This window comes from Triplophysa rosa, linkage group LG9 (assembly GCF_024868665.1).
Source record: "Triplophysa rosa linkage group LG9, Trosa_1v2, whole genome shotgun sequence".
Classification (NCBI taxonomy): domain Eukaryota; kingdom Metazoa; phylum Chordata; class Actinopteri; order Cypriniformes; family Nemacheilidae; genus Triplophysa; species Triplophysa rosa.
The window spans coordinates 12,212,271-12,238,597 of NC_079898.1; the positions used below are offsets into that span (position 1 = coordinate 12,212,271).

Genomic DNA, 26,327 nt, shown 5'->3' on the forward strand with positions numbered 1-26,327 from the left:
AAGATTTTTTTAAATAAAACGTTATAAATAATAGAAAATATAGCGAAAAAAGTAATTATATAAAACGTTTTAGTTGAACTTTTGTCTAGCATTTTAAACGAGCTTCAACAAATATATTTTATTTAAATCAAGTTATTATGTCAAGCACTCCCTCTGTGACAGACACATGACCAAATGGATCGAGCAAAGAAACGAGGCGCAGAAAAGAACAAGAAAATTAAAAACAAGTAAATTGACAAGTAAAATCAAGACAACAATCAAAAACAAAAACAATGTCCAATGTGGATAAATTTCTATTGGTATATCATTTCATCTCTGTAAATCTGTAAAAGTTATTTAACGTTGCCTGAGAGGTAGGCTATAGTTCATATCATAGTATATGATATATTAACGTATCAATTCACCTCCACATATCTCTGTCGCTTGTCAAATAAATCTATGTTTGTGAATGAGCTTTACATTTGGGAGAGTCTGAGAAGGTTGTTAAAGCTGTTAAGTCTCCCACTATCATGCATATAAGCTAGTTGTTGGGCTCTTCATTGAACGTCAGACGCATCTGACCCATACGACGCGAGCTGTGCAGTTTGAACGTCAGGCCCGTGTTCTTCATATAACGGGAGCAGATGCGTCTTCTGCAAACAGCACGAGCTGATGCTCTTCTCCATATACAGAGCACTGGGAGATTGCGTGAGGACAGTGAAACAGCGATTGACAATGATTGACAGGATGACAGAGACAGGAGCGCGAAAGAACGTTTGTTAATAAAAAAATGACAATTTCTTCGTTCAATGTAAGTGAGTTTGTCTTTGTATTACTTTAATGATGTTTAATGAATATAAACCACAAACTTAAAAAAAAAGAAAGTAAGGGGAAAATCCAAAGATCTTTTATTTATATGTGTTAGGCTAAATGTATGTTATTCATCTTATTTCGTTTTTCAATAAAGATTTAATTATAAAGTTTCAGTAAAAGTATGTTTGACAGGTTACTGTTTTATTGTTGTGTTTTCATTAAATATTTATGAACCACAAACTAAGCATTAAAGTAAGTGGGGAAAAAACAAAGACCTATTGTTTATTTGTGTTATACAACGCGAGTATATCATGTCATACGTCTTATTCATTTTGATAATAATGAATAATGTTAATAATACATTTTGTTGAAAGAAAAGGAATAATCTAAATGTCTAACTTTGAAGATCAAAATAAGTTTATTATTCACTGGGCACATTTCCTCACCAGCACATCTCTAATGGGCTACAACTCGATTGCTACTTATATTTGGGATATTTAAAGAAGTTTTATTGTTTAAAACTGGACAAGGTATTTGGCTAAATGTCAAAATTCTAGAATATATAAGTGTAACCCACTTTTAAAATAATACAATAAATACCCTTATGTGGGGTTTTATTTAGTTATTATAAGCAAAAGTTAAAATTAAATCCAATTTTATCCAAGTAATCGAAAAAACAATCGTCCGATTATTCAATTATCAAAATAATTGTTAGTTGCAGCCGTAATTTATTGTGTATGTCTGAGCATTAACTTTATGTAGCCTACTTTTACTACTTTTTACTCCATTGTTTTATTAGTTTTCAGATGTGTTATTTATCTTTTCAGAATTGTGTATCTGTTACACTGTGAAGCAGTGTTTCTGTAAAAGTGTTTATTTAAAAGGAAACCTTTATGCTTCTGTTATGCAAATCTGATTGTCACCTTCACGTGATTTAAAATACAGTATAACTAAAATGACTCCAAAGGTAATATACAACTTGTCTACGGATTTTTTATGTGTGTTTTCTATATTAGGGTGGCGGATGGGGGGGGCGCCAAAACCGATCTCGCCTACCCCTCCGAAAATGTGCTGTTGCGCCCCTGCATTGTAAACGCTTGTAAATGCAGAGCAATGAAAATATAAAGAGTATCGTATATGGCGTGGGGTGTGGCTAGACGGCTCATGACGCAACCAACGCACCGCCCCCAGCGTCTGCTCAGGTGTGTGCGCTGGAGGACCATTGCAGAGCTGCGGGAAGATCTGAGGGGAACACGGTCATGTCAGACAGCGGGAATGTTCAGTCGCAGGACGGAGGAGGATCCCACGGCGAGGAGACGACGAGCCGGGTGACAACACCAAATGTGGGCAACAGAGTGACCGTGGTGCTCGGAGCTCAGTGGGGCGATGAAGGGAAAGGGAAGGTGGTGGACCTGCTGGCCCAGGACGCTGACATAGTCTGCAGATGTCAGGTAGTTTATAAGCACTATTTGATGTTTATAAGGATGTGCTTGAAAACTCATTTATCTAATGAGAACACGTTTAGTGTTAAATCTGATTACTTCACCTTGTTCGCTCTGAATTTCCCTGCGAAGGACAGCTAACATTTCAGCTTTGAATGGTCACTTGTGTGTATTGTGTAGTTTTGATGCGATGTCTACATCGTGATGGTAACAACACATTAAAGCGACATTCTCATGTAAGGACTTTTACATTCATATCTGATCATCAATGAGGAGACCAACGGAGGCTGTTGTGAATGAGTACGCACTGTGATCGCTCGTGTAGTGTGTAATTTGTTTTAGCACTTGTTTGCTGGCTAGGGCTTGTTTGAAGCGGTTAGCTGCTGTTTATTATAGCGGAAATAGACGATCCGCCCACATTACAGCACATCCACAGCGCCAGCGCTCCACTTTCATTATATTCACAGACTCATGTCGATATTATTATATTGCAGTGAGTGCAGACAGCGCCGTTCATTATAATAGAGGTGTTGAAGTTTAGCGGCGTCGCTAGCGGTGTATATGGGCTGTTTGCTAATGTCACCTTGACTATTATGTTGTATTGAAGCCGGCGTGTTGTCTGAGCACAGGCCGTTCAAATGTTGCCCTGAAATGTTAATAAATGACATTGAGTTTTGATTTAAGACACACACCCGGGGTTTTTTCTGCAGGTAGAGTCAGTCAGCTGGGACATTCCGTACCATAGGTCCCCAGCTCAAATTTTTGATTTGTTTTTCCTTTTTACAGTAGCAAGACCAACATCAGTAGAGATGAAAGCCAAAATATGAAATGCCACCGATGAATAGTTATTAAGTAATCAATTAATTTGTAGAAGGAGGTAAAATGACAATTTGTATGGAGGACTAAACCTGCAAAAAATATAATTAAATAAATGTAATAATATGAAAATAAATAAAGCAAAATAAATAAAACAAAATATTTTTTCTTTAAAAATTTAATTGATTTTTTAAATTTATTTATTTATTTTTTGTCCATTTTGTATTTATTTTTTATTATTTTTATTTTTAGATTATTTTATATATCATTTATTTATTTATACGTTTATTTATTTTTATATTTATTTATTAACGCATGTATTTATTTCCACTTTTATTGATTTATTCTTGAATTTATTCTTACTTTTCTGTGTCTTGTATGATAATTAGATGGTTGGTCTTGCCTACTATTGGTTCAGCGTAGATTGAAGCGTTTGATCGATTACTCTTGACTTGTTTTGGACTTAACGTCACATAACTCGCTGATCGTTTGCTTCGTGTATAATGTTAAAGGAGAGGTTTCTTTCTACTTTTACACAAATGTAATATAAATCTAAGGGGTCCACAGAATGTGTCTGTGAAGTTTCACCTCAAAATACACCACAGATCTTTTATTATACCATGCCCTAATTGCCCAGTTTTGCATGTGAGGAGAAACGCGCTGTTTTGGTGTGTGTCTCTTTAAGTGCAAATGAGCTGCTAGTCTCCGCCCCCTTTTCACAGAAAACTCAGCCAGGGCTGTGAGCCTGTGCTTCCATCGACAAAAGAAGGGTCACATAAAGCGAATGAGAAACGCTGTTTCCGTCTTTAAACACCAAACACATTGTTTTCTAAAAGCGAACAGACTCATAACAAAGGCGTCATGTTTTCTACATGCGAAATTACACATGACAAACCGGTCGCGTGTTTACAGACCATACACACTGCTTTCTATAAGTGAAGATACTCAAGACAAACACATCGAGTGTTTACAGACCATACACACTGCTTTCTATAAGTGAAGATACTCAAGACAAACGCATCGCGTTTTCTCTAAGTGAAAGTAATGTTACACAGGACAATCCCGTTGCGTGTTTACAAGCCTTGTTTACAATGTTTACAAACATTGCTTTCTTTGCGTGAATGGACAAACGTTTCACAATGACGTTTTACCTACTTTTAAGTTGCCACAGGTCCCTGAGGTCTTACTTAAAAAATAACGGTACTTACAATGTCTTTATTTGTAGCTTTGCCTCGTTCAGTCTGGTGGATTTCCATTGAAAACAAAATAAATCCATTGCTCTCCTGTCAGGCTGGGAACAGTGTTCTGTGCTGCTCTGTGCAGCCAACAACAGAACACTTAGCATGCTTTGCTTACTTTTGCCATGGTGTCAGAACTAATTCACATATGTCGCTTGCAAAAACAAAAATGGCGGCAGCGCCATGGGTGGACACGTTCAGAAAAGGGGGCGGTAATATTATAATAAGAACTACTACCTACGTCAGAAAGCGAGCGAAATCTGAACGGCTCGTTTTCTCACAGGCTTGCAGAGATAGGCTCACGTAAACAAAGTTACTGGATTGTCATTTCTCATGTTTTCTGAGTTGGTAGATGCACCAGACACCCGATTATAGCACTTAAACATTGAAAAAGTCAGATTTTCATGAAATGTCCGCTTTAAGTATGGCGGGCGCACAATTAGCTAGAGAGTTATGGCATTTAGCCAATGAAGTCGATAACCATGCATAAAATGACTATGTGTCATTTAGATTAGATGCGCTTATTGATGTTTTGTTACAGATTGATGGCGAGATAAATGACAAAGTACTTCAAAATCTGTGCGAAAAATATAATAAAAGCACGGATTTTGAAGTTAGACTTTGAATTTTGATGTCAATTCCACTATTGCAGACACAAATATTACACAAAGTATTTAATTACATCAGAAGTAACTGTAATTAAATTCCAGAAAAAAATAAAAAAGTGAATTTCTGAAATTTTTGAAAATTTGAAAAAAATTTACTTTTTCAAAAAGTGTGTAAGTTAACACTCTGCCCTAAAAAGGGAATAGCTATTATACTGCATATGTAAACTTGGTCATTCCAAAATGGCTAAAAAATCCTTTCTTGCTAATTAATCTGAGACAGTATTTTTCTTTGGAACTATAATATCTTTTAAATTAACTATTGAGACCAAGTTAATGTGCCTCAACTTCAGTAGTCCCTTAGCAATTTCAGTAGTTTTGTACTAAGATGTTGTTAAAATTGATATGTTCAATGCAGTTGTTTTAAAAGAAAGAAAAAAGACACATTTCTAGATTCAACACTATTTGTTCTTCAGACATTCCTCTTTAAAAGAAATGAAATACCAGATTTTTGAAAAATGACCCACATTTGGTTTTTAATGACTGAAAATGTGTGCATTTTAACAGTTTTCTCATGAAGCCACATTTAGATCCTCATATCTCTATGACTGCACCTTATAAAACAAGAATCTAAAATGACATTAAGGTATCTCTAACGGTTCTGGAGTTAGAGGCATGCATATTTTGTAAAAAGAATACAAAAATGCCCTTTCTTCATTTTTGAGCTGTCACCATTGGCATAAAATGCATCAAGGATTCTTATTAACAGATTAAATTAGCAGATTTACTAACAGATAAACTGATCTTTGTGTAAAAATAAAATAATGATGCTGGCATATTTCTCATGTCTTTTTTTACCCCCTCTAATATGGCTCCAAATTTCAGGTGAAAATTGTCATTTTTACCTCCCTCTACAAATTAATTGATTACTTAATAACTATTCACCTGTGGCATTTCATATTTTTTTAACATCACTCCAGATGTTGGTCTTGCCTCTGTAAAAATAGAAAAAAATCAAAAATTCGATCCGGGGAAATATTCAAAATTTGTTTGATTTGACACGGAATGACCCAGCTGTTTACAGAACTCCTTTGAAGTCTGTCATGCCTAAAGGTGATGTTGCTATACTCAAACCAGTTGTTATTATTGTTAATAATTAAAATAATGATTGATTCTGCTGAACATTTACTTGCAGCAGCTCTGTTTCATATTAATTAATTATATATTTCTGTATAATATAATTGTATAATTCTGTTAAATATGGTTCCCACATGAAAATCATGCCTGGGAAGTTCACAATAATAGACCGTGATTTACAGGCCTCCCAAACATATGGAAATTATTTGGAGTTAATTTGAAAAAGCAGATAAACACATTTGTTATATTTCAAAAATCATGTTTGTCATTATGTTATCATGTTTTTATTGTGTTAGTTATATTACTTAATCAAAACAACTCAACTGCAGTTTGATTGATATTAGAACACAAAAGAAGATATTTCAAAAAATGTTGCTAACTGGACCCCATTCACTTGCATTGGTTTTGTGTCTATAAAATAGAAGTGAATAGGGTCCAGTGAAGTTCGGTTACCAACTTACTTAAAATATCTTCTTTTGCGTTTTGCGGAAGAAAGAAAGTCATAAAGGTTTGAAATGACAAGAGGGTGAGTAAATGATGCCAGCATTTTCATTTTTGGGTGAACTATCACTTTAATTCAATTCAATTTTATTTATATAGCGCTTTTCACAATGTGCATTGTTCCAAAGCAGCTTTACAGGAGAAAATAAGAAAAACTGAAGAACACAAAAAAGGTAAAACACAGCACAGTGCATGGTGTTTATAGAACAATCAAGATTATTCTAGTAAATAATATCTAATAAAAGCAGTCTCCCGGTGGTTTATTTAGCATATTTTGCATTAAGTGAATGCTTGGCTGAAAAGATGTGTCTTTAATCTAGATTTAAATTGGGAGAGTGTGTCTGACCCTCGAATAGTATCAGGAAGGCTATTCCAGAGTTTAGGTGCTACGTATGAGAAAGCTCCGCCCCCTTTGGTGGATTTAGTTATTCTAGGTGTTAGTTTAGTTTTGAGATCTTAGAGAGCGTGATGGGTTGTAGTGTGGTAGAAGCTCTGTTATGTAGGTAGGGGCTACACCGTTTAAGACTTTATAAGTGATTAAAAGAACTTTAAAACCTGAGTTATCTGTTTTTGCAATTGAAAGAAATGGTTCTTGTTATGTCCAGAAATATATTGCAGACAATCTCTATATAATTATGATTATTTTCAGTTATTATCTAGAAATTGGGATTAATTGGTAACTAGTGGGAAATCGATGGAAATTATCGCTCAAAAGGTTTGGGAATCCTATTAAAAAGACATAATCCTCTTTATAAATAATCAGAGGAGCACATTTTTTGTGGATTTTTAAGATATGTTATGTTATGCTGTTATGTTTAACCTGTTTTAAAAATCTGAAAAAATATTTATTGTTAAAACAGAGTAAGATTTATCTGCCCATGCATGATTGCGACAAGGAAATGTTGAGGTTACAGACAGTATGCCACCAACCATGTGTCAACACATCTCCCATTGCGTGTCAGAGAGAAACAGGTGTTACTGCATTAGCTACATATGTCTTGCAGAGCGTAGCTGTCACTCATCATCTTAACGTTCTCTAGGTGGGGTTCAAAATGATAGTAGTAAAGTTATTCTATTCTTTATTCATATGTTATATTCTGTAGAGAGGACTTAATGAAAATGTGAAGGTTTGGTCTTGTTTTTCTTTTCTATTGAATGTAGACCGTCATGTTTAGGCATGCATAATCCCATAACATAATGCTTAGATTAGTCAAGAAGGGACAATGCAAATTATTTGTGTTATACTTCCAACACCAACGGTTATGTCTTTTGTCACGCTACTTTTTAGTGTAGCAGGCTGCTTTACACCCCCTGTCACTATGCATGCGTGGTATTGATAATAACAGGTTCACATTGCAAGGAATCTGTTTTAAGAAGTTTGTATTCTGCCAAGGTTGTAACCGCATTCGAACAAGCCACTCTGTGCTGCAGACTGTCATGTGTGTGTTGTACGAATGGATGAGACAGAAAGCAGATAGTGTTGGGCTTTTTATAAAAAGCGCTGCACTCAGCAGTCTGATTGGTTTTCCTTACAGGCAGATGGAATGGAAAAAGGACCATAGTGCTGTTCCATGTCACGCCAGTTTGATATGTTAGAACCCTTAGGATTGGTCTCAGTTGTTATTTAAAGGTGTAGTTCAACTTCATTTATTTAAAAATATGTCATCATTCATTACCAACACGACTTTCCTTTGAAAATGCAGGAGTGTACTATAAAAGTCCATTTAAAACAAACTGTGCCACTCTCTAAGCACTAAAATCTTGACAGGCCATCTGTTGCTCAGGGAGATAAATTGTCTCTCAGTTAAATCTGACTTTTTGTATAAAGTTGTATAAAATATGTACCACATTTACATGTATTATATTACTAATGTAAAGATTAAAGAAAGTGTGTATTTAGCTTCATTTTTAAATAACAACTTTACAGTATCACTCATTATGCTTAAAGGCGGGGTGTCCGATTTCCGAATTATGCTTGTTTAGACAAAGTCGGGCCGAGTACCAAAACAACCTTGTAGCCAATCAGCAGTAAGGTGCACAGGACGGACATTAGCCGAGCCGAGCGCTGGCGAAAGGGAAAGATGGGGGTAGGGGTGTGTAGAGAAAGAGAAAGGGAAATCGGACACCCCGCCTTTAATTTATAAAGTATTCCAATGTATGTGTGGTGGAGTCTCAGAATATTTTTAGCCATACATGTCAGGCATCTCCAAATCCTTTGGGTCAACACACAGTGTTTTAGTATTTTCAATTGTGTAATGTGCAGCTATTTATTTATCATTAGGTCCATGTGTGTTGCTTGTTGGTAGTTCACTTGGCATGTTAAGGCATTTAAAGAAGCAATCCAATCCATGCAAAACAAATATTACTTATTGACATTTGTCAACCCATTTAAAGAAAAAAGTAACCTGCAATTTTATCAAACAAAGAGGGTGCAAAAGAGGCCAAAAATGCTGTATCAATTGTGGCCCAAATAACTTTGTTCAGTAAAACAATGAAATGTATACAGGTTTGTAACAACTTGAGGATGAGTAAATGATGACAGAATTTAAATTTTGGGGTGAACTATCTTTTTAAGTTTCAGGTATCAGTGACACGGTGACAAATACAAAAAATCTATTTGTAAAACAAACAGAAATGGTTTACAGGTCATGAATGTTTACAGTAATGCACTTTCAGTGGAAGTTACTGTTAGGGCCAGGCCAGGTATACTTGACTTTCCGCGTTCGTGTCCGTCTCGCACACAAACGCGTCCGCACAGCTTCTTGAGCATACTCAATCACAGATGAGCGTGGATAGACGAGTTCGACACACAGTACGTCAATGAGTGGACTCGGCCGATTCAACATTTTTTCGTGCATGCGCTGTTGTACGCGTTCCTCCTGATGATGAAAATTACGTCGCGCGGACGGCCGGGTTATACTTTTGCCTTATTTTGCCTTAAGGGGTAAGACATTGAACTATAGTGCATTACTGTAAATGTCTTCCATGAAATATTTTTTCAGTTGAAACTGATTATTGACCCAGAAAATTTATTTTTAACTGTAACCACTAGCAAGCAAATAACAAAGATAAGTAACATTGATTTATCAAATACAAAGTTAAATCAAAAGAATTGTCTCTTTCTCTCAAACACTCTCTGTCTTAAATATAAGGGACAACTTGGTGAGCAATTTGTGTCTGTTTAATTATTCATAATTATTCGTTATCGTCAATTTTGTCTTTTGTCAGAATAATAAAAGTGAAACTACTTTTTCACAACATCACATTTTGCAGCTCTTTTTCTAATAATTTCTACTTGCTTTTCAGTGGAATTCTTGTAAAAAATGTTTTTAAATGTAATTATTTTTATGTTGTTAAGTCAGTGAATCGTCATGTTTAACATGATCGATCGTAATCTCAATATTTGCCAAAATAATCGTAATTATGATTTGTGTCAGGCAGCCGTAGTGTCACTGTGGGTGATAAACTGGTAACTGTTGTATCAATTCCGGTGTATAGTAGTACGCCTGTGTCCTTGTTCCTCCTCAAGCAAAGGCTGGGACAGATCATTCATGCTAGCCACTTTTAGCCTGCCAGGTTTGGAATATTTTATCTGCCTCTGAAATGGCTTTCATATTCAGCCAAGCCTCTAGATTCAACACCTTTTCTTCATCTGGATAGCTATTTTTTTGAATATAAGAAACTATTTTCTTGATACAAATGTTGAATTTTTTTTGGATTTTGTCTCTTTATATTTTTACTATCCCATTTCTCTCTGAAGTATGTAATGTTATAGAAAAAAACAGTAACAGATGTTGAATTGAAATATAGTATGTATGTAAACTGTTTCTTAAGTCTAATTATTTAGAACGCGTGGACCTTAATATGTAATGAAAGACAAATCTCAACCGTTCATGCTTTTCAAGTTTCATATTGCAAAAGCCAATGTGTTAATTTAGCTCAACCTGTGTTTAGACCGCCCAGGCCGGGCTCTTTGACTCAAAACAACCTTGTAATCGGACACCATAATAGTAATGCTCGAGTGCCTCCCGCAACGCTTGTGTTCATCGTAGGTATGGGAACATCGTAAATGGATCTGAAAAGGAGAGGCATCCACATACACATAGCACTAAATTGGTCAAAGGAGACCTATCCAGAAATAGCTGTACCCTGTTCCTTGCTGGAGTAAAGACTGATTTATTAAGCACACCTTGAGAAGTGCCTCCGATGAGTCGAATGAGGCCATGTTAAAAACTGACCCATGTGAGGACTCCAACCCGATGATTTTTAATGATGGTTTTACGTGTGTTGTGTGTTTAACTGCTCCGAAGTCAAATGCCAAGTTTGTGTTCTTTGTCATTTTTCAAAATGGACTTTCAACTAATGGAACTTTCATGTCTCGGTGAAAAGATTAGCATATTAACTTTTTCATTATATTAAGGTTAAATTAAAACAGAGCCGTATTACCCTTTATAAGTTAATAAAAGGCTGCTGTTTTCCAGCTCAGTACGTTTTAGGGAAAATGCATGATTTGAGATTTGAATTTTTTGGTGAATATTCATTGTTGGACACTGTTTGTGGACAAAAAGTGAAAATGTGGTTTTGAGGAAGTTTCTGAACAAGTCCACTGTTAAAAGTTGAAGAAACGCCCTTCACCATTTAAGACATCTGAACAATTTCAATAAGGACAAGAATGAACTTCATGATTAACATCCCCTGCGTAATGTATTTACATTTATGCATTTGGCAAATACTTTTATCCAAAGCAACTTAAGCTCTTTAAGCTGCAGACAGGGTGGTTCTCACTTTAAACGCAAACATAACAACCCAAATGAATCCGCGCTTTAGTACGTGCTTTACATATTTGGAGTTTTCCATCTCACAGTCACATGTTCAAGCACGTCTGTATCATTCCATAATGGTTGGCGTAAATGCTTCTTGTTGCAATAAAGACTGTACAGCACAGTTGCAAACACTTTCAACAGCATACTTCATTTACTGTCCAAATGATTTGTTTGACTTCTTCTCCAGGTCTGATGGTTTCTTGTTGTTTCTCTCCCTATAGGGTGGCAACAATGCAGGACACACAGTTGTGGTTGATTCAGTTGAATATGATTTTCACCTTCTACCCAGTGGGATTATCAACCCCAATGTCACTGCCTTTATCGGTGAGTGTGTCCACATTGTATTGTGTATACACGCAGTATTGTGTATTGGTGAGTTTGTTGTCACTTTTGAGGATGCCACACCTTACAGATACAGTGCACTTACAGTGTCTGGATGCTGTCCAGCACGAGACTAATACTGCAAAGTGCAATCTATGCGGTTTATTTGCAAAGATCCAATTTTGCTAATGGACCTGACTGTGTTCTGCCAATTTAATGAATATTGCAGCAATGTAGATATTGTATGGGATGTAGATGTCATAACACAATGTGCTGGCCTATTTTTCATTTTTACAAATAACATTCTTTAACGTATTAGAAATGTGCTTGCTGGATAAATTTACTGTAGAGGTTGAATATTCAAGGTTACAGGCATAGCCTGTATAAAACATGGACGTAGTGTCCGTGACGTCACCCGTAGGTTTCTGAGGAGCTTTTTGAAGCCTGAAGTGGGAGAAGCCGGCGGTCGCCATTTTAGCAGCGTGTCACTCCCGGATAATCGAAAATGGGCAAAGAGGCGGGACGTGGTTGGAGCTGAGGGGCCTGGTTGATGAAACCACTTGTCACTCAAGTGGTCTCGCCCTTAATTAAGCAGAATTTTAAGGCTTAATATAAGTTAACATGGTCGAGTTAAAAAATTCACCCCCACTCACAGTTGTCATGAAGGGCAAAATCATTTTTTTGTACTGGGCTGTCAACATGTTTTCCGCTGTAAAGTTGGGCATTTTAACATGGGGCTCAATTACTTTCTGCTCTCTTTTGGAGCCAGTCGATGAACTGCACTGTAAGTTACTTCCGTGTTGGCTTCACTTGGTTACAGGATATAGCAAAGTAAATATTAGATAAATAATAAATAATGTAACACTTTTACAACACCTGTGAGAAACCACTATTGCTTCTTAACGTCTTCATATTGAATTTTAATGGGATGTGATGAGCGACAGTTTTCTGTGTGATTGCAGGCAATGGTGTTGTCATTCATCTGCCGGGCCTGTTTGAGGAGGCAGAGAAGAATATGCGTAAAGGAAAAGGTTTGTCTGTTAAAGCCCTCGGGCTGTGTGTAGAGATTGAGGACTGACATGTGTCTAACAGTTCTTCTGTTCACAGGTCTGGAGGGATGGGAGAAGAGGCTGATCATCTCTGACCGGGCACACATTGGTAGGTTAAATGCTCTATGAAATTTAAAATCCTGTTTTTGAGGAAATACCCGATCCTCATTTAATCGATCTCCAGTCACAGCTGCGTAACAAAGCAACAATGAAAATAACAACATTTGAAATTGAGGTCAATTTATCATTTTTTCAAAGATGCAAGTGTATATTTTACCAAGTGTACTAATTGAAAACATTTGCATGGAAGGCAGAATTTGATGCATTTTTAACCTAACTTTAAACAAATCTAGATAGCAATTATAATATCCTATTACATTGTATATTTTGATTGGGATTAAATGAGCCAGAACTCTCTTTTAAAGTCCTATTTAAGCTTTTTTAACAGCATATCAATGCTTTATGTTAAGAGTAATAATTATGGGTTTGGTTTAGTCTGTTGTTGTAATTCTAGATTCTCAGCAGGGGCCACAATAGTGAATGGCCACTGTGTTTAACTGTAGGTACAACAAGCGTTGTTCTGGTCACCTGTTTAGGCCTGTTGGGTTTAGAGCACAGAGAGATGAGTTCCAGTACACTAGTGCTCTTTCTTGTAATGTATACACTCTCCTGTCTCTAGTGTTTGATTTCCATCAAGCTGTGGATGGAGTCCAAGAACAGGAGAGACAACAGCAAGCTGGCAAAAAGTAAAATCTTGTTTTATGCACACGCAAAGATCAACACAGACACATCTTTTAATGTCTGTACTGTAGTTTAACAAAAGTAAAAGTGGAGGGGTTTTCTAACCTCTCTTATTGATTTCAGGAACAGAACACAGTTTTATTCATGCTTTGGATTTAGACATTTAGATGTTCCAGATGGAGAGAGAAATGTTTCTAGCGTCATTTCTGGCCCAGTTTCACAGACACGGCTTAGCTTAAACCAAGACTGTGTCTTAGTTAAATTAGAAGATTTAAGTTGCTTTTATAAGAATGCCTTAGATAAAAATATTACTCTTGTGCATCTTGAGACAAAACAATGGCACTGATATATTTTAAGATACAGTCAAAGCAAAAATTATTCAGACACCAGATATATTTTTGAGCTTTTTTTTAATAGTGGGTGCAGGACACTGTAGTTCATTTATGTAAGTGACGATAGCAAATTAAAGTCAACTGTGACATATTATACCCCAAAAATTTTCATACAGTGGACTATCAGTAAAATGGATAAAAATTCGGGACCAAATTATTCAGACACTGACCATGTTTTTTTCTTTAAAGCAACACTTTGTAGTTTTTTCGACCTTAAAATAATGTCTCTAAAATTATTTCAGTGGTAGAGCAACACTTAACAGGACAAATTCTACTCCCGCTTCTACCTGAGCAGCCTCATAGCGGCTACAACCACACTCTGTAAGTTCTGTGTTCGGGTCGGTACACACAGCCTCGCCCATCCCCTGCCTGCCGAAGAATGCCAAATGGTTTCCAAACCACATTTTTGCATTCGCCGGTTTCATCAGTTTTGTCAACAAATTCACGTGTATTGTGCTGACCACGGGGAAGCTTATATAGCGACATTATTTACAACACTGGTAACAGACAATTGCGCTTATCAAGCACATGGGGGAGCCGTGAGCAAAAGTTAAATAGTGTGTCTTTAATTGTTAATGCGACCTTTTTACACCACAGACTGAACAAAATAAAGAATTGCTTGGTAATTGTTTGCCCTAAATTGGTATTGTCTAATAGTGTACTTAAATTTAACAGCTGACAGCTATTCAACCTAATCCATTACATACCTTTCTATCAAAGTTATCTGACATTATCAAGATGAATTTGTTCTGACACAGTTTAACTCTGAGTTCTTGTCATATTAAACTGTTGTCATAAATAAACTGTGACGATGTGAAAATGTTAAAGGTGTCTGCATAATTTGTGGTTTGACGGTTTGTCAGTGCAAGTTGAGTCAGTGCAGTTAAGACACCTCAAACGTTCATTTTAGTCTGGGACCAACCTTAAGCCTTGTCTGTGAAACCGGGCAACAATTTTAGACTGTAGGTTTAAAGCTGCAATGGGTAACTTTTGCCTCTCTGTCGCCATCTCTGTTTAAACATAAAATTGCAGGTTACTACATCTTTTGGTGTGTCAAGAAACAACTGGCATTCGTAAATTATCATTATATGCTTGCCCTTGTAAATAGTGGTTTATAGTTTATACACTTGCTTGATTTATCAACTTAAAAATTAAACTATGAGAAATGAAACTTTAACGAAACTTGCTTTCGATTCTGTTCTAACACACACCCTTTAACCCAGCATGGAAAGTTTATCCTTATTCTTTTAGCAGCTAATCTCTCTAAGGTGTGCGAACATCACGTCACGAGTCTCACACTTGTCTCTGCTTCTCCACCCAGTTTAGGAACAACTAAAAAGGGTATTGGACCTGTATACTCTGCAAAAGCTGCTCGCAGTGGCCTGAGGATATGTGACCTTCTGGCTGACTTCCAAGAGTTCTCAGAGAGGTAAGGGTGTGTTTACCTCAACCACCTTACTCATCATCATACACCATTTAATAGGCTTTAGGAAACCTTCCTCTCGGTTCAAACTGATCTTGATCCATGTTACACCTAGCGGATAAACTGAAACTCCATGTGTCCTTTCTCACAGGTTTAGAAACTTGGCCTCACAGTATAAGTCTATGTATCCCTCACTTGAGATTGATGTGGATGGAGAGCTTGAGAAACTCGAGGTAAAATCACATCAGTAAAATGAAGGATTACAAGGATTATTACATTGTATTTGTGTTATTACATTGTATTTGTGTTTTAAAGTCAAGAGTTAGAAATTGAAGGAGGAATGTCAGAATTTCTCTTTCAATATTGACATTGCTTATTTTCAATGTCAATATTGAAATATTTTGAATGCAAGTAATATTGTGAAGGATTTCTAAGTATGTCTGGTTTTCTTTTCAGTCATATGTAGATAGGATAAAGCCCATGGTGAGAGATGGAGTCTTTTTTATGTACGAGGCACTTCATGGACCTCCCCAAAAAATTCTGGTGGAGGGTGCCAATGCTGCCCTTTTAGACATCGATTTCGGTGAGTAATGTACACACGCATATAGACGATAGGTTCTTTTCACTGAGCATGAGTAATGTAAGATTATGCTATATTATGTGCTAACCAGCTGGTGCACACATTCGTAAACCTTCTGCTTTAGTATCTCAGTAAAACTCAGCTTCACCACAGACACAGCCCTGATGTGATGCTCTTGTTTCAGGAACGTATCCTTTCGTAACCTCCTCAAACTGCACGGTCGGAGGGGTGTGTACGGGTCTGGGCATGCCGCCCTGGAACGTTGGTGAGGTCTATGGCGTTGTCAAGGCCTATACCACAAGAGTCGGGATCGGTGCTTTCCCAACGGAACAGAGCAATGTAAGACGATCGCTTACCTTCCTAACTTCCTGTTTTGTTTCCACACTTTGTTATATTGTGATGATTTTGGGCCTTATAAGTTTGCATCACAGTGATATTTAATGTATTCATAGTAAATGCTAAAAATGCTGTGAATATCTCCATCAAGTGGGAAAATGGTATTATGCAACACAAAAGATTTGAGCATTACCTAACCCTTGTGTCACAAAATTGTGCATTTTATCAACACAGTAGATCATTTTTGGTGACAGTTTTAAAACATATTGCATCAGAAATTTAAGTGAAGTTTATTTGCTATATTCTACTCTTGTGTGCAGGATGTTGGAGAGCTCTTGCAGACCAGAGGCAAGGAAGTGGGCGTGACCACAGGTCGCAAAAGGAGGTGCGGTTGGTTGGATCTGGTGCTTGTCAAATATGCCCAGATGATTAATGGCTTTACAGCGTGAGTGTTCAGCTTTTCCTGCTTTTTCTTTTGTTGTGTAACAAAAATGTTGTTCTTCCACATTTGTTTTCATTAGTTTCTCTGTTTTCTCTTTAGTTTAGCTCTTACCAAACTAGACATCTTAGACGTGCTTCAAGAGATCAAAGTTGGTGTGGAATATAAAGTAGATGGTGAACCCATCCCACATTTTCCAGGTAAGAAGCTCCTAGATTTTACATATTGAAGCAGAAACATTGTGCATATTGTCATAACTAAGGGCGATTAATGAAGACATTTATTAATTAATTTATTAATTAAGACATATTTAATTCATATTTTCTTTCATTAATAAATGCTTAATGTCTGTTTTAAAGGTGCTGTGTGTCATTTTTTTGGTAGGATCTGTAGACAGAAATGCAATATAATATACATAACTATGTCTTCAGACATAATGAAGCGTAATGTTTTTATAATCTTAGAATGAGCTATTTCTATCTACATGCACTGCGGGTCCCCTTACATGGAATTCGCCATGTTGTTTCTACTGTAGCCCTTAACGGACAAACTGCTGTACAGAGCGCATTTTGTAAATACGTTATCTCCTTTGACAAATAAGTGAAAACGTGAAGACATCTTAGTTCTGTGTCAGCCACCGTAGTGCTTCAAAAGGGAGGGACGGAGTGAGCCGTTGGTTGCAATTCGCAACCTCACCACTAGATGCCACTAGATACCTTTAAGGTACATAACCGGCAACAGAATGTTGCAATGCAATGGATATCATAGATATCAGCATCAAGAACGGCTGAAGGATCAATGTAAAATACTGTTTTTGAACAATATCATACTTGTTCGCAGCAAACCAAGAGGTTTTACAAAAGGTTGACGTCCAATATGAGACTCTGCCCGGCTGGAATACGGACACATCTGCTGCCCGGACCTTTGAAGAGCTTCCAGACAATGCTAGACATTATGTTCTCTACATAGAGAAACGCTTGGGTGTGCCCGGTATGGCTTTTGACTTACATACTTACGTAGGCTTATCAATGTGAAGCATATTCAAATCAATCTTAATAATGTTTCCCATCTTTGCCTTAGTAAAATGGATTGGTGTTGGGAAGTCCAGAGAATCGATGATTCAACTCTTTTGAGATGCTGCTCAACCTGCATGTAGCACCGGCTGATCCCTCTGGGTGGTGCTCTGGATTCATCAGGAGTCAGGACCTTACAGTATGCCGGGGACATGATGCCTCACACGTCTCTTCTTCCACCTCACTACAGGTTCTCTGTGGCAAGAAGGTTGGATGCTCCATCATTCTGTGTGCTTGAGATATCATCTCGCATCTCTTTGAAAGCCTAGATACTTTTTGTTGGCAGCACTGAACTATTTCTCCTCTAGTATGGGCATCTTGAATTTTTAAGCTGTATATGTGCTACAACAGTCAGACATCAGCAGTGATGCATATTGTTGTTAAACTTAGTTAGATATCAGTTTTTCACACATGTTGAGTAAAATAATTACGTATACATGTTATATATTTTTCTTTTATCATACAAGAATCAACTGTTTTTCAATGTGTACTACTGTACCACACTTTGTCCTTGTTTTAATGGACTGTATGGTTGATTTGTTCATGTATAAAAGCGGTTTTTAAAAGAGGATTTGAATATTTCTTCTCCATAAAAATGAATAGTTCGGCTTCTGGGATTTTAAATGAGATGTTAAATGCAATACGACTTTAAAATGTAACATAATAGTGTTTTCTATTTCTAAAAAAGCAGTTTATCAAATCATTTTCAGATTTTAAATCACTAAAAATAGTAATAGGAATAAACATTTTCAAGACATGGAAGCATGCAAGATGTTTCCAGGGAGTCATGTAATATTGTGCATTTATATGAATGTATGGATAAAGTTTCTATTGTTCCCTAATAACCCACAGCTCAAATTACTTTGTAAATGGTGAGAATCATTGTTACCATTTCGTGCAACAAGCATATTACATCAACTTTAATGAATAACATGAGGAAATAATGGGATGTTTGATTTTCAGAATGGATTGTTAAAGTATAGATAGACAAAAATGAATTATGAGACATACGACACACTGTAAACATCGTTGGTAGCAGCAGTTGAATGTAAGAACCACCGTTACGTGTTAATATTAAAGAAAGCTACTGTATTGTTCTGAAACCATCTTAAACAGATAGTTAATACAAAAATGAAAAATCGTTCATCTTTTACTCACCCTCAGGTTGTTTCAAACCTGTATAAATGTCTTTGTTCCAATGAACACAGAGAAAGATATTTGGAAGAATGTTAGCAATTTTCAGTCTAGTACACATCATGTACTACCATAGTAGGAAAAAAAATTGTTGAACACATAATGAGATATTTTGAAGAATATAGGAAAACAAAGAGTTCTCAGGCACCTTTGACTACCATTTAATTCTTCCTACTATGGTAGTCAATGAAGTCCCGGAACTGAAAATGATTAACATTCTTCGAAATATCTTTCTTTGTGTTTATATTTATATTTTATACAGGTATGAAATTACATGAGTGTGAGTAAATGATGACAGAATTTTCATTTTTGGATGAACTAGCCCTTTAAAATCGTTCGTTATTCCTCACAAACTGTTGTCCCAGTGTTTTATTTTAGTCACATTCCCAATACGGCACTTTCCAATAAACAAGTAATATAGGGAAAAGTGTGCCTTGTCAATACAGATAATGAAACTTGAATACTTTATATTTTATGATATTTATCAATTAACCTCAACATTTGACTTTTAAAGGGCATTCCTGCAATTGCCATTTGCCAAAAGTGTTAGTTTATCCACAGTGATGCTGTGTTCAATGAATGCTGTGCTGTAAAAAGCTTTTGTAAATGACCCAGAATGATACCTGTTTTAACTGGCAGAAACCGGCTCAGTTTTTGATTTATGATGCTGTGATGCTTCAAATTTTCTGTTTCATTCTTCACAACGATGATGTAACCTGTTTATTTGTTCAGCAACATCTATTACACCTCATTATCATGTATTTCCATAACACTTCCACTGAATGAAATACATCTAGTAGCTATTAGAGTACTACAATAGTCCCGGACAGTTGCAACATTCAGATTACATTTTGGTTCATATGAAAGGTATGATTGCGCAAAATATGAGATTTCCGTTCTTTATGGTGTATTGTGTTGCTGCTGATTGAGTTTTCATGTGTGTATTTATACCGAATACAAAGCCATATTTCCTGGATCTTATTGTTACTGTATACGGTGGTGTTTAGGGGTGGGTTTGCATGTTGATTTATGGGAGGACGTCAGTCACTTTGTAATTAAAAAACACTTTCGGATGAATGTCAGACACCTGTCATGAGACTCAAGTTAATAAATTAACATGGTGTGGAATATTTTCACTTTTTGTCTTTGTTCAGTTATTAGTGATATTAAATTTTAATCATGTCATGTCGAAAAAAGAAGCATCATGTATCTGTACAAAACCCTTTGTATCGTTGTGGTGGAAATTTGATGTTCAATGTTTTGTCACCAGGGGGAGACATTTACCTTGTAAAAAGCGATGAGTATCGATACGCAACAAGCCTTGATCATACGGCGCTGAAAGTGTGAGATTTAACCAAGAAACACACCGCGGTGTTTGCGTGATGATGCGTAATTATTGTCAACTAACAAAGACTCACAAACCTCATTTAAGGACAATGTTTTGTATTTTATTATCATTATTATTAATAACATAATCTAGTAGCTATAATATAATATGTTGTGGTGTTGCTAGATATTAATTAGTGAAAGAGATTACATTCGTGGACTAGTTTTTGTACGAATTTAAATGTTAATTTAAGACAACATCCAGTTTATAATGTTAAAACTGGCGTATTGAGCAAGAACGATTCAACATTCTACCATGAAAGAAAATAAATCTTATTAATATGCTAAAATAATGTAGTTTTATCTTTGTATTGATCATCGGAATCAGTCCTTGCGCTCGAGTGAACAAAACGCAACAATAAACACATTCAATTTGGGCAAACATATTTTATAGATTTCATATTTCTATTTTGATAGTTTTTTACTATTACTATTTCTGTTTTTAAACACTTAAAATGTTTGGGTTATGTACAAATAAAACAAGATTCTTTGTATATTTTACATATAAATAATGCATGAAAAAGTGTATAAAGTAAAATATTTTTACAATGATGCATAATTGTACTGTAAATGCAAAATATGTAACAAAATAAACAAAATTAAGAAGACAATAAAAACACAATTAAACAGAAATCATTGAAAACATTACAATGGTTATCAAAGCAGTACATGTAAAACATTTAACACAAATAACCATTTATATTTAAAATGAGATGAAATAGCTTATAAACAGGTTCAGAAATGTGTTTTTAAAGAGTGAAGGAGGCACTGACTTCATCAGTTTCTAGTATGAAGGAGAGAAGCAGAGATCTTATCATTCTCACCATAGTCATCACCTCCTACTTCATCGCACATATGTGTACATTTATATCCAGACACTTTCATCAGCCAAACATTGAACTAACATATAGATCACGACTGTAAAAGCAAAAGCTTAGAGAGGGGCATTTAGAGTAACTGATGAGCACAGCTCTGAAGTTTTCAATAAGCACCCGCACAAACACTCCTCCATTCTGACCTGATGGTCTGGTGAGTGTGTGAAGAGAAGGTCAGAGGAGGGCCAGATCTGTGTGCGTGTGTGATGGTGGGTTTGACACACTCATTAGAGCAGATGTGCTGCTGTTGCAGTGGCGGCTGCTACTTCCTCCTGGCTTGTGAACATGGGCAGCTGTTGAGCAAAGGGCCAACGTCTGCCTGATCCCTGACCTGACCTCAGCTCCGCCCCAACCCCCAGACCCTCCAATGGGGGCAGGGCCAGGAGCCTGCCAGATGGGGGTCGGCTGGGTTTCGGAAGGGGCTGTGTGTATTAGGGGGGTGTTTATGAGTTTAGAATAATGGCTGTTGCTTTTTAGGGGGAAACTTGTGGAGTTTGTGAATGTTTATATGTGGGGCATAAGGGTGGGGTTACTGTATGTGGAGAGGGAGGTTATGGACGCAACGCATGGCTCAGAAAAACATTAGCCTGTTGATTGTTGCAAGTGTTTGGGCTTTTGTTTTGTATTGCTTTAGCCAGGAAATCGTTTTTCTATGTGACAGTCCATATAATTATATCAGTGCACACACACAAAACGTGATAATAATGCATAAAAAATGTTTGTATTTAATGATAAATACTGTATTGTGTTCTTAAATTGCATTGTTAGAGGTATAGTTCCCCCAAAAATAACTGTTTTGTCATTTTTTACTTATTCTCTTGTCATTTTAAACCTGTGTGGCTTTCTTTCATCTGCAGAACACAAAAGAAGATATTCTGAAGAATGTTGGTAACCGAACAACGGCGGTACCCATTGACTTTCATTGGTTTTGTGTCTATACAATAAAAGTGAATGGGTACCGGCGTTGTACCCATTCAGTTGTGCTTCAACATATCTTCTTTCGTGTTCTGCAGAAGAAAAAAGTCATGCAGGTTGCAGGTTTGAAATGACAAGGGGGTGAGTAAATGATAACAACATTTTCATTTTTGGGTAAACTGTCGCTTTAAATCCAAAACATCTGCTAGTATATTTTTCTATTATAATCCACATAATAATAATAATATTAGTGCATATGCAGCTAATGTTTGTATTTTCTAATGATACTAAAAAAATCAAACTATGTGTCTTTATATTGTCTCCATTGATAAATCCAAAACATCTGTAACTCTACATTTGTTGGCAGATGATCTACACACATGCTTAATGGTGATCGCTGCTGGTGAACTCAACACTTTGAAGCTCAATAAAAGTCCACACACATGCACACACTTACTCATCCAAGTGTCGCCCTCTTTAAATTTGTCGTCCACCCTGTAACAGTGGGAGTCTGCGGGCGGCTCTGCCTGGACATTTGCTTCTCTGTGTCTCCAGAGCGGACAGGTGTTGGCGTCAGCAGCGTCCAGACTCGTTTCTGCAGCTGCCGTGCTCGTCCACACATACGCTCACCTCCCCCAACTGACAGATGTAGCCACACCACCCAACAAGCTTTATGGAGCCAGAGCTGTTTTGACTTTAAATATTTGCCCAGGAGGGATTGCCCTGTTTGGGCAAGGCTTGTAGCACTGCATGGCCGGGTGTAACAGGACAAGAAAACATGGAAGGGCCGACAAATAGGCAAGGCCTGCACAAACACATAAACCTGACGGCAGAACTGGAAGTCTGGAAGGGTGTGATGTGTTTATGGTCAGAGGTTTGGTCAACGTGTTATAGTGGGACACTTGAAAAAGTATAGGATCATTGTTGCTATGGAAACATAATATCAAGTCAAGTGGCATCTGCAAATACATGACGCTAAATCTTTGCACAGAACAAACGTTGTTTTACTAGACATTTTTGCAGATGTGTTTAACCATTTGTCCTGATGTCATTTTGATGGATCAGTTCCCCTTTGAAGTCAGTTCCCCTCAAGTTCACACAGGTGTCCTAGCAGAGGAACTATAGCATTTCTTCACAATAACTATTGATGTCAGTTTGTCAACCAGAAAGCGACCAAATACTCTTTGTGTTATTGTCTGTTGTTTGATATTATGAAACCTAATAAATGTTGTTTAAAACAAATTCCACTTGGTTTTACATTTTATTAGGCATCAAAAAGACATTTGCGTAGTTGACAAATAAACCGTACATGGTCCTATGGTGTGACAGCAAACATTTAGAAAACGAACGGTTGATAAATTCATTTTATATTGTTAAAGGAATAATTCACCTTCAAAATGAAAATTCTGTTATCAATTACTCTGATACCCTGTTGTCATTTTAAACCTGTGTGACTTTCTTCTGCAAAACACAAAAGAAGATATTTTGAAGAATGTGGGTGACCAAAACCGTTGGTCCCCATTGACTTGACTATTGTATGGACACAAAAGCAATTCTTTGCAGAAGAACGAGGTTTGAAATGACAAGCTGGAGTGCAAATAATGACAGAATTTTCATTTTGAAGGTAAACTATTCCTTTAATATTTATATCTATAATACAAATAGCATAAGATAGATGATTTATCTTCATTGTTATTGTTGTCTGAATATTTGCTGTCACACCATAGAACACATATTTTATACCATTATTTAAATATTTTAACCCGTTTATTATAGTTGTACCGTCAACTACCCATTAATTTTTTTCAAGTGTGACTTTCTGTACGTGAGAGATGAACTTTATGACCACAAAACCACCTACCACAAGTTGTGTGACAATATCCAAAAACGAAAAGTTTTAATTATTCTATTTATTTGTTCTCATCTCCCAAAACCATTCATATTTCAAGTGCAAGAACTTTCAAAGGTGCCCTGAAAGCGAACGACAATCCAGCTAGATTCCCAGCCTCAGAAGGAGCGTTGAAGAAAGCATTTTGTCTCACCATCTGGGCTCGTACACTCCCTTCCCATTAAGACACCACACTAAAGAGCAGGTACAATAATTGCGAGCGCCGGCCGACAGGAGCCCAACCAGCGTTACTTTCGCTTGTCCACAGACGGAGAGAGAGAGGGAGAAAGAAAACTTTTCTTGCACAGCAAATTCATCTTGCAACAGCTTCTAAAGATTGCCAAACAGATGCCAGTACAATTGCTTGCCTTTTTTCCTCTTCCCTCTGCAATCTAAGTATGGCGCCCATATGGCTGCAGCTGAAGGGAGTGATTGTTGGTATTGTTCACTTTGTCAGTGATCCTGGGTGATGCGGGAGCGCTAATGATAATGCTGTGTGCAGATGTGTGTAGAGCGCCCGATGGTCCATTGAAGAGAACCCCTCTTCACTCATTCACCGTCTGTGGGACGCTTTATGTCAGGACGGGACGGAGAGCTACGCCACACGCACCCAGCTGACGGTGTTCACGTGAGAAGAACGGGCGGGTTGAGTTGTTGGTGGGTTTTTGTGTTTAATGCATTCCGCATATTTCCACCAAGAAAGTGGATGAAACAAAACTATCCACAGAATGAGGAACTGAAATGAAGCAGGATTTCTGTTCAGATTAATCGCGGACACATACAGTAGTGGTGATCTGATCCGTTTGACCTCGGTCACAAGCCATTCAAAGGCCCTTAACACAAACCCTTCATTCACTGCAAACACAGCAGCAAATATTGTACAAATACATGTTATTGAAACTCGAATAATCCAGAGGGTTTTTGGAGGACGCATCAATGTTAAACGTACATCCGTCCTCCTTCTGGATTTCTTTTCAGCTCCCTGCCAAGGTTGCTGTGCGGTGGTGGATAATGCGGCATTGTGAGAGGGAATGTGGCGCGTCGGCCGTGCCAGGTCCCACAGGCTGAGCCCACGTTCTCTCTTCCTAACCCAGTTCAGGATGTGCGCATTAATCCTGCGAGTCGGCCTCGGGCCACTCTGAGCTGCTGCAGGTTGGTGGCTGTCGGACCTCAGCAGTGCAGGGAAAGGTCGACATCTCGGACTGAGATGACAATGATCATCCTTGTACCTAAACTGGCTGGTGACAGAAATAAGCCAGCTTAAGAACACTACAGCCAAAAATGTAGATCGAGTATATTTGCTGGTTTGGTACTTATCAGAGTTTCTTGTCTTTAATTTACATGGAGCAAGTCTATGGATGCCAACATGTGATCATGTGACCAGTGTGAATGCTACCCATCATATCTTCCCATATTGGTCAGTAAAACTTATCGAGTGTACCTATAAAATGATCATTGTACAAAGCCAGTTGTATTATTTATATTATATTACATTGAAACCTGTTATTGCACTTCTCAGGGCATTACCTCCTGATGATGATGAACCACTTTATTTTTCCTTTTAAGACGCTTTGGATAAAATGCCTAAATGTGTTAATGTATATTTTGGCCATTTGTATTCATCATATTTTAAGTATGTTTCTACAAATGCATGCATGTGTCTTGTATGAGTTAGTGTATGATGAGGTATGGCATGCTGTTTTCCTATGTCACTATGTGTGTTCTTGGTGTGGAGCTTTAAGCACGCGTGTAAAGGGTTTGTGAGCCCTGCTGAGTCACACGTTTGTGATAGACAGGTGTGGGGTCTCAGTATGACTGTTACAGATGGGCTATACAACACCGGGAAGCACAAGGCTTTACTACTACACACTTCATCCATAAACATACACAGTTACCTGAAGGTGTTTTACAGGGTGTGTGTCATGTTCAGGTCATTGGTGACAATGGTTCTAAGATCACGATGCTTTTGCGAAACGCAGCCCTGGAAAGTAAGAGCACCTTGTGATGCTGCGTGCTATTACTGTAATATTATACAGCTTTGTCAATTTTATGTACCGCAGTTTTTCAGAGCAAAAAAGTTCTGATCTGATACACTATCAACAGTGTTTGGAAAAGCACCCAATTCTACTATTTAGTAGCAGTCAGAAAGCAGATACATAAACATAAGAATTCATGAACCAAAATTCAATGTGCAAATTTTTGATGCACATTTGTGATATCTAGGGCATTTTTGTCACTTTGGTGGCATTTTTCCTTTCTGACTGTGTTGCTCATATTCTGTATGTGATTCCAGTTCTATTCAGGTAATTTAAGGAATAACCTACATCTTATATACAGTATGTAACTATTTAATCATTTTAA

At 37.1% G+C, this 26,327-nt stretch overlaps 1 protein-coding gene across 2 annotated transcripts; it reads left to right on the forward strand.

Moving 5' to 3' along the window:
- Positions 1-1,979: 1,979 nt before the first annotated feature.
- On the forward strand, positions 1,980-20,109 carry adss2 (adenylosuccinate synthase 2). 2 transcript variants are annotated; one of them, XM_057342663.1, is made up of 13 exons: positions 1,981-2,243; positions 11,576-11,678; positions 12,638-12,706; positions 12,783-12,833; positions 13,404-13,470; positions 15,179-15,286; positions 15,432-15,513; positions 15,737-15,863; positions 16,045-16,199; positions 16,517-16,641; positions 16,738-16,835; positions 17,476-17,625; positions 17,716-20,109. In XM_057342663.1, exons 1-13 carry the CDS (start codon positions 2,052-2,054, stop codon positions 17,766-17,768), a joined length of 1,380 nt encoding a protein of 459 aa, XP_057198646.1. In that variant the 5' UTR covers positions 1,981-2,051; the 3' UTR covers positions 17,769-20,109. The 2 variants fall into 2 exon arrangements, with proteins under 2 accessions (XP_057198647.1, XP_057198646.1); XM_057342664.1 differs by lacking the exons at positions 17,476-17,625; positions 17,716-20,109 and having other exon boundaries at positions 1,980-2,243; positions 16,718-16,833.
- Positions 20,110-26,327: the final 6,218 nt, after the last annotated feature.

Coding starts and splice junctions, on each gene's coding strand:
- adss2 (XM_057342663.1), top strand. CDS start 2,052: ATGTCAGACAGCGGGAATGTTCAGTCGCAGGACGGAGGAGGATCCCAC. Junction 12,707..12,782: donor GAATATGCGTAAAGGAAAAG/GTTTGTCTGTTA, acceptor TTCTGTTCACAG/GTCTGGAGGGATGGGAGAAG. Junction 16,836..17,475: donor ACCCATCCCACATTTTCCAG/GTAAGAAGCTCC, acceptor ACTTGTTCGCAG/CAAACCAAGAGGTTTTACAA.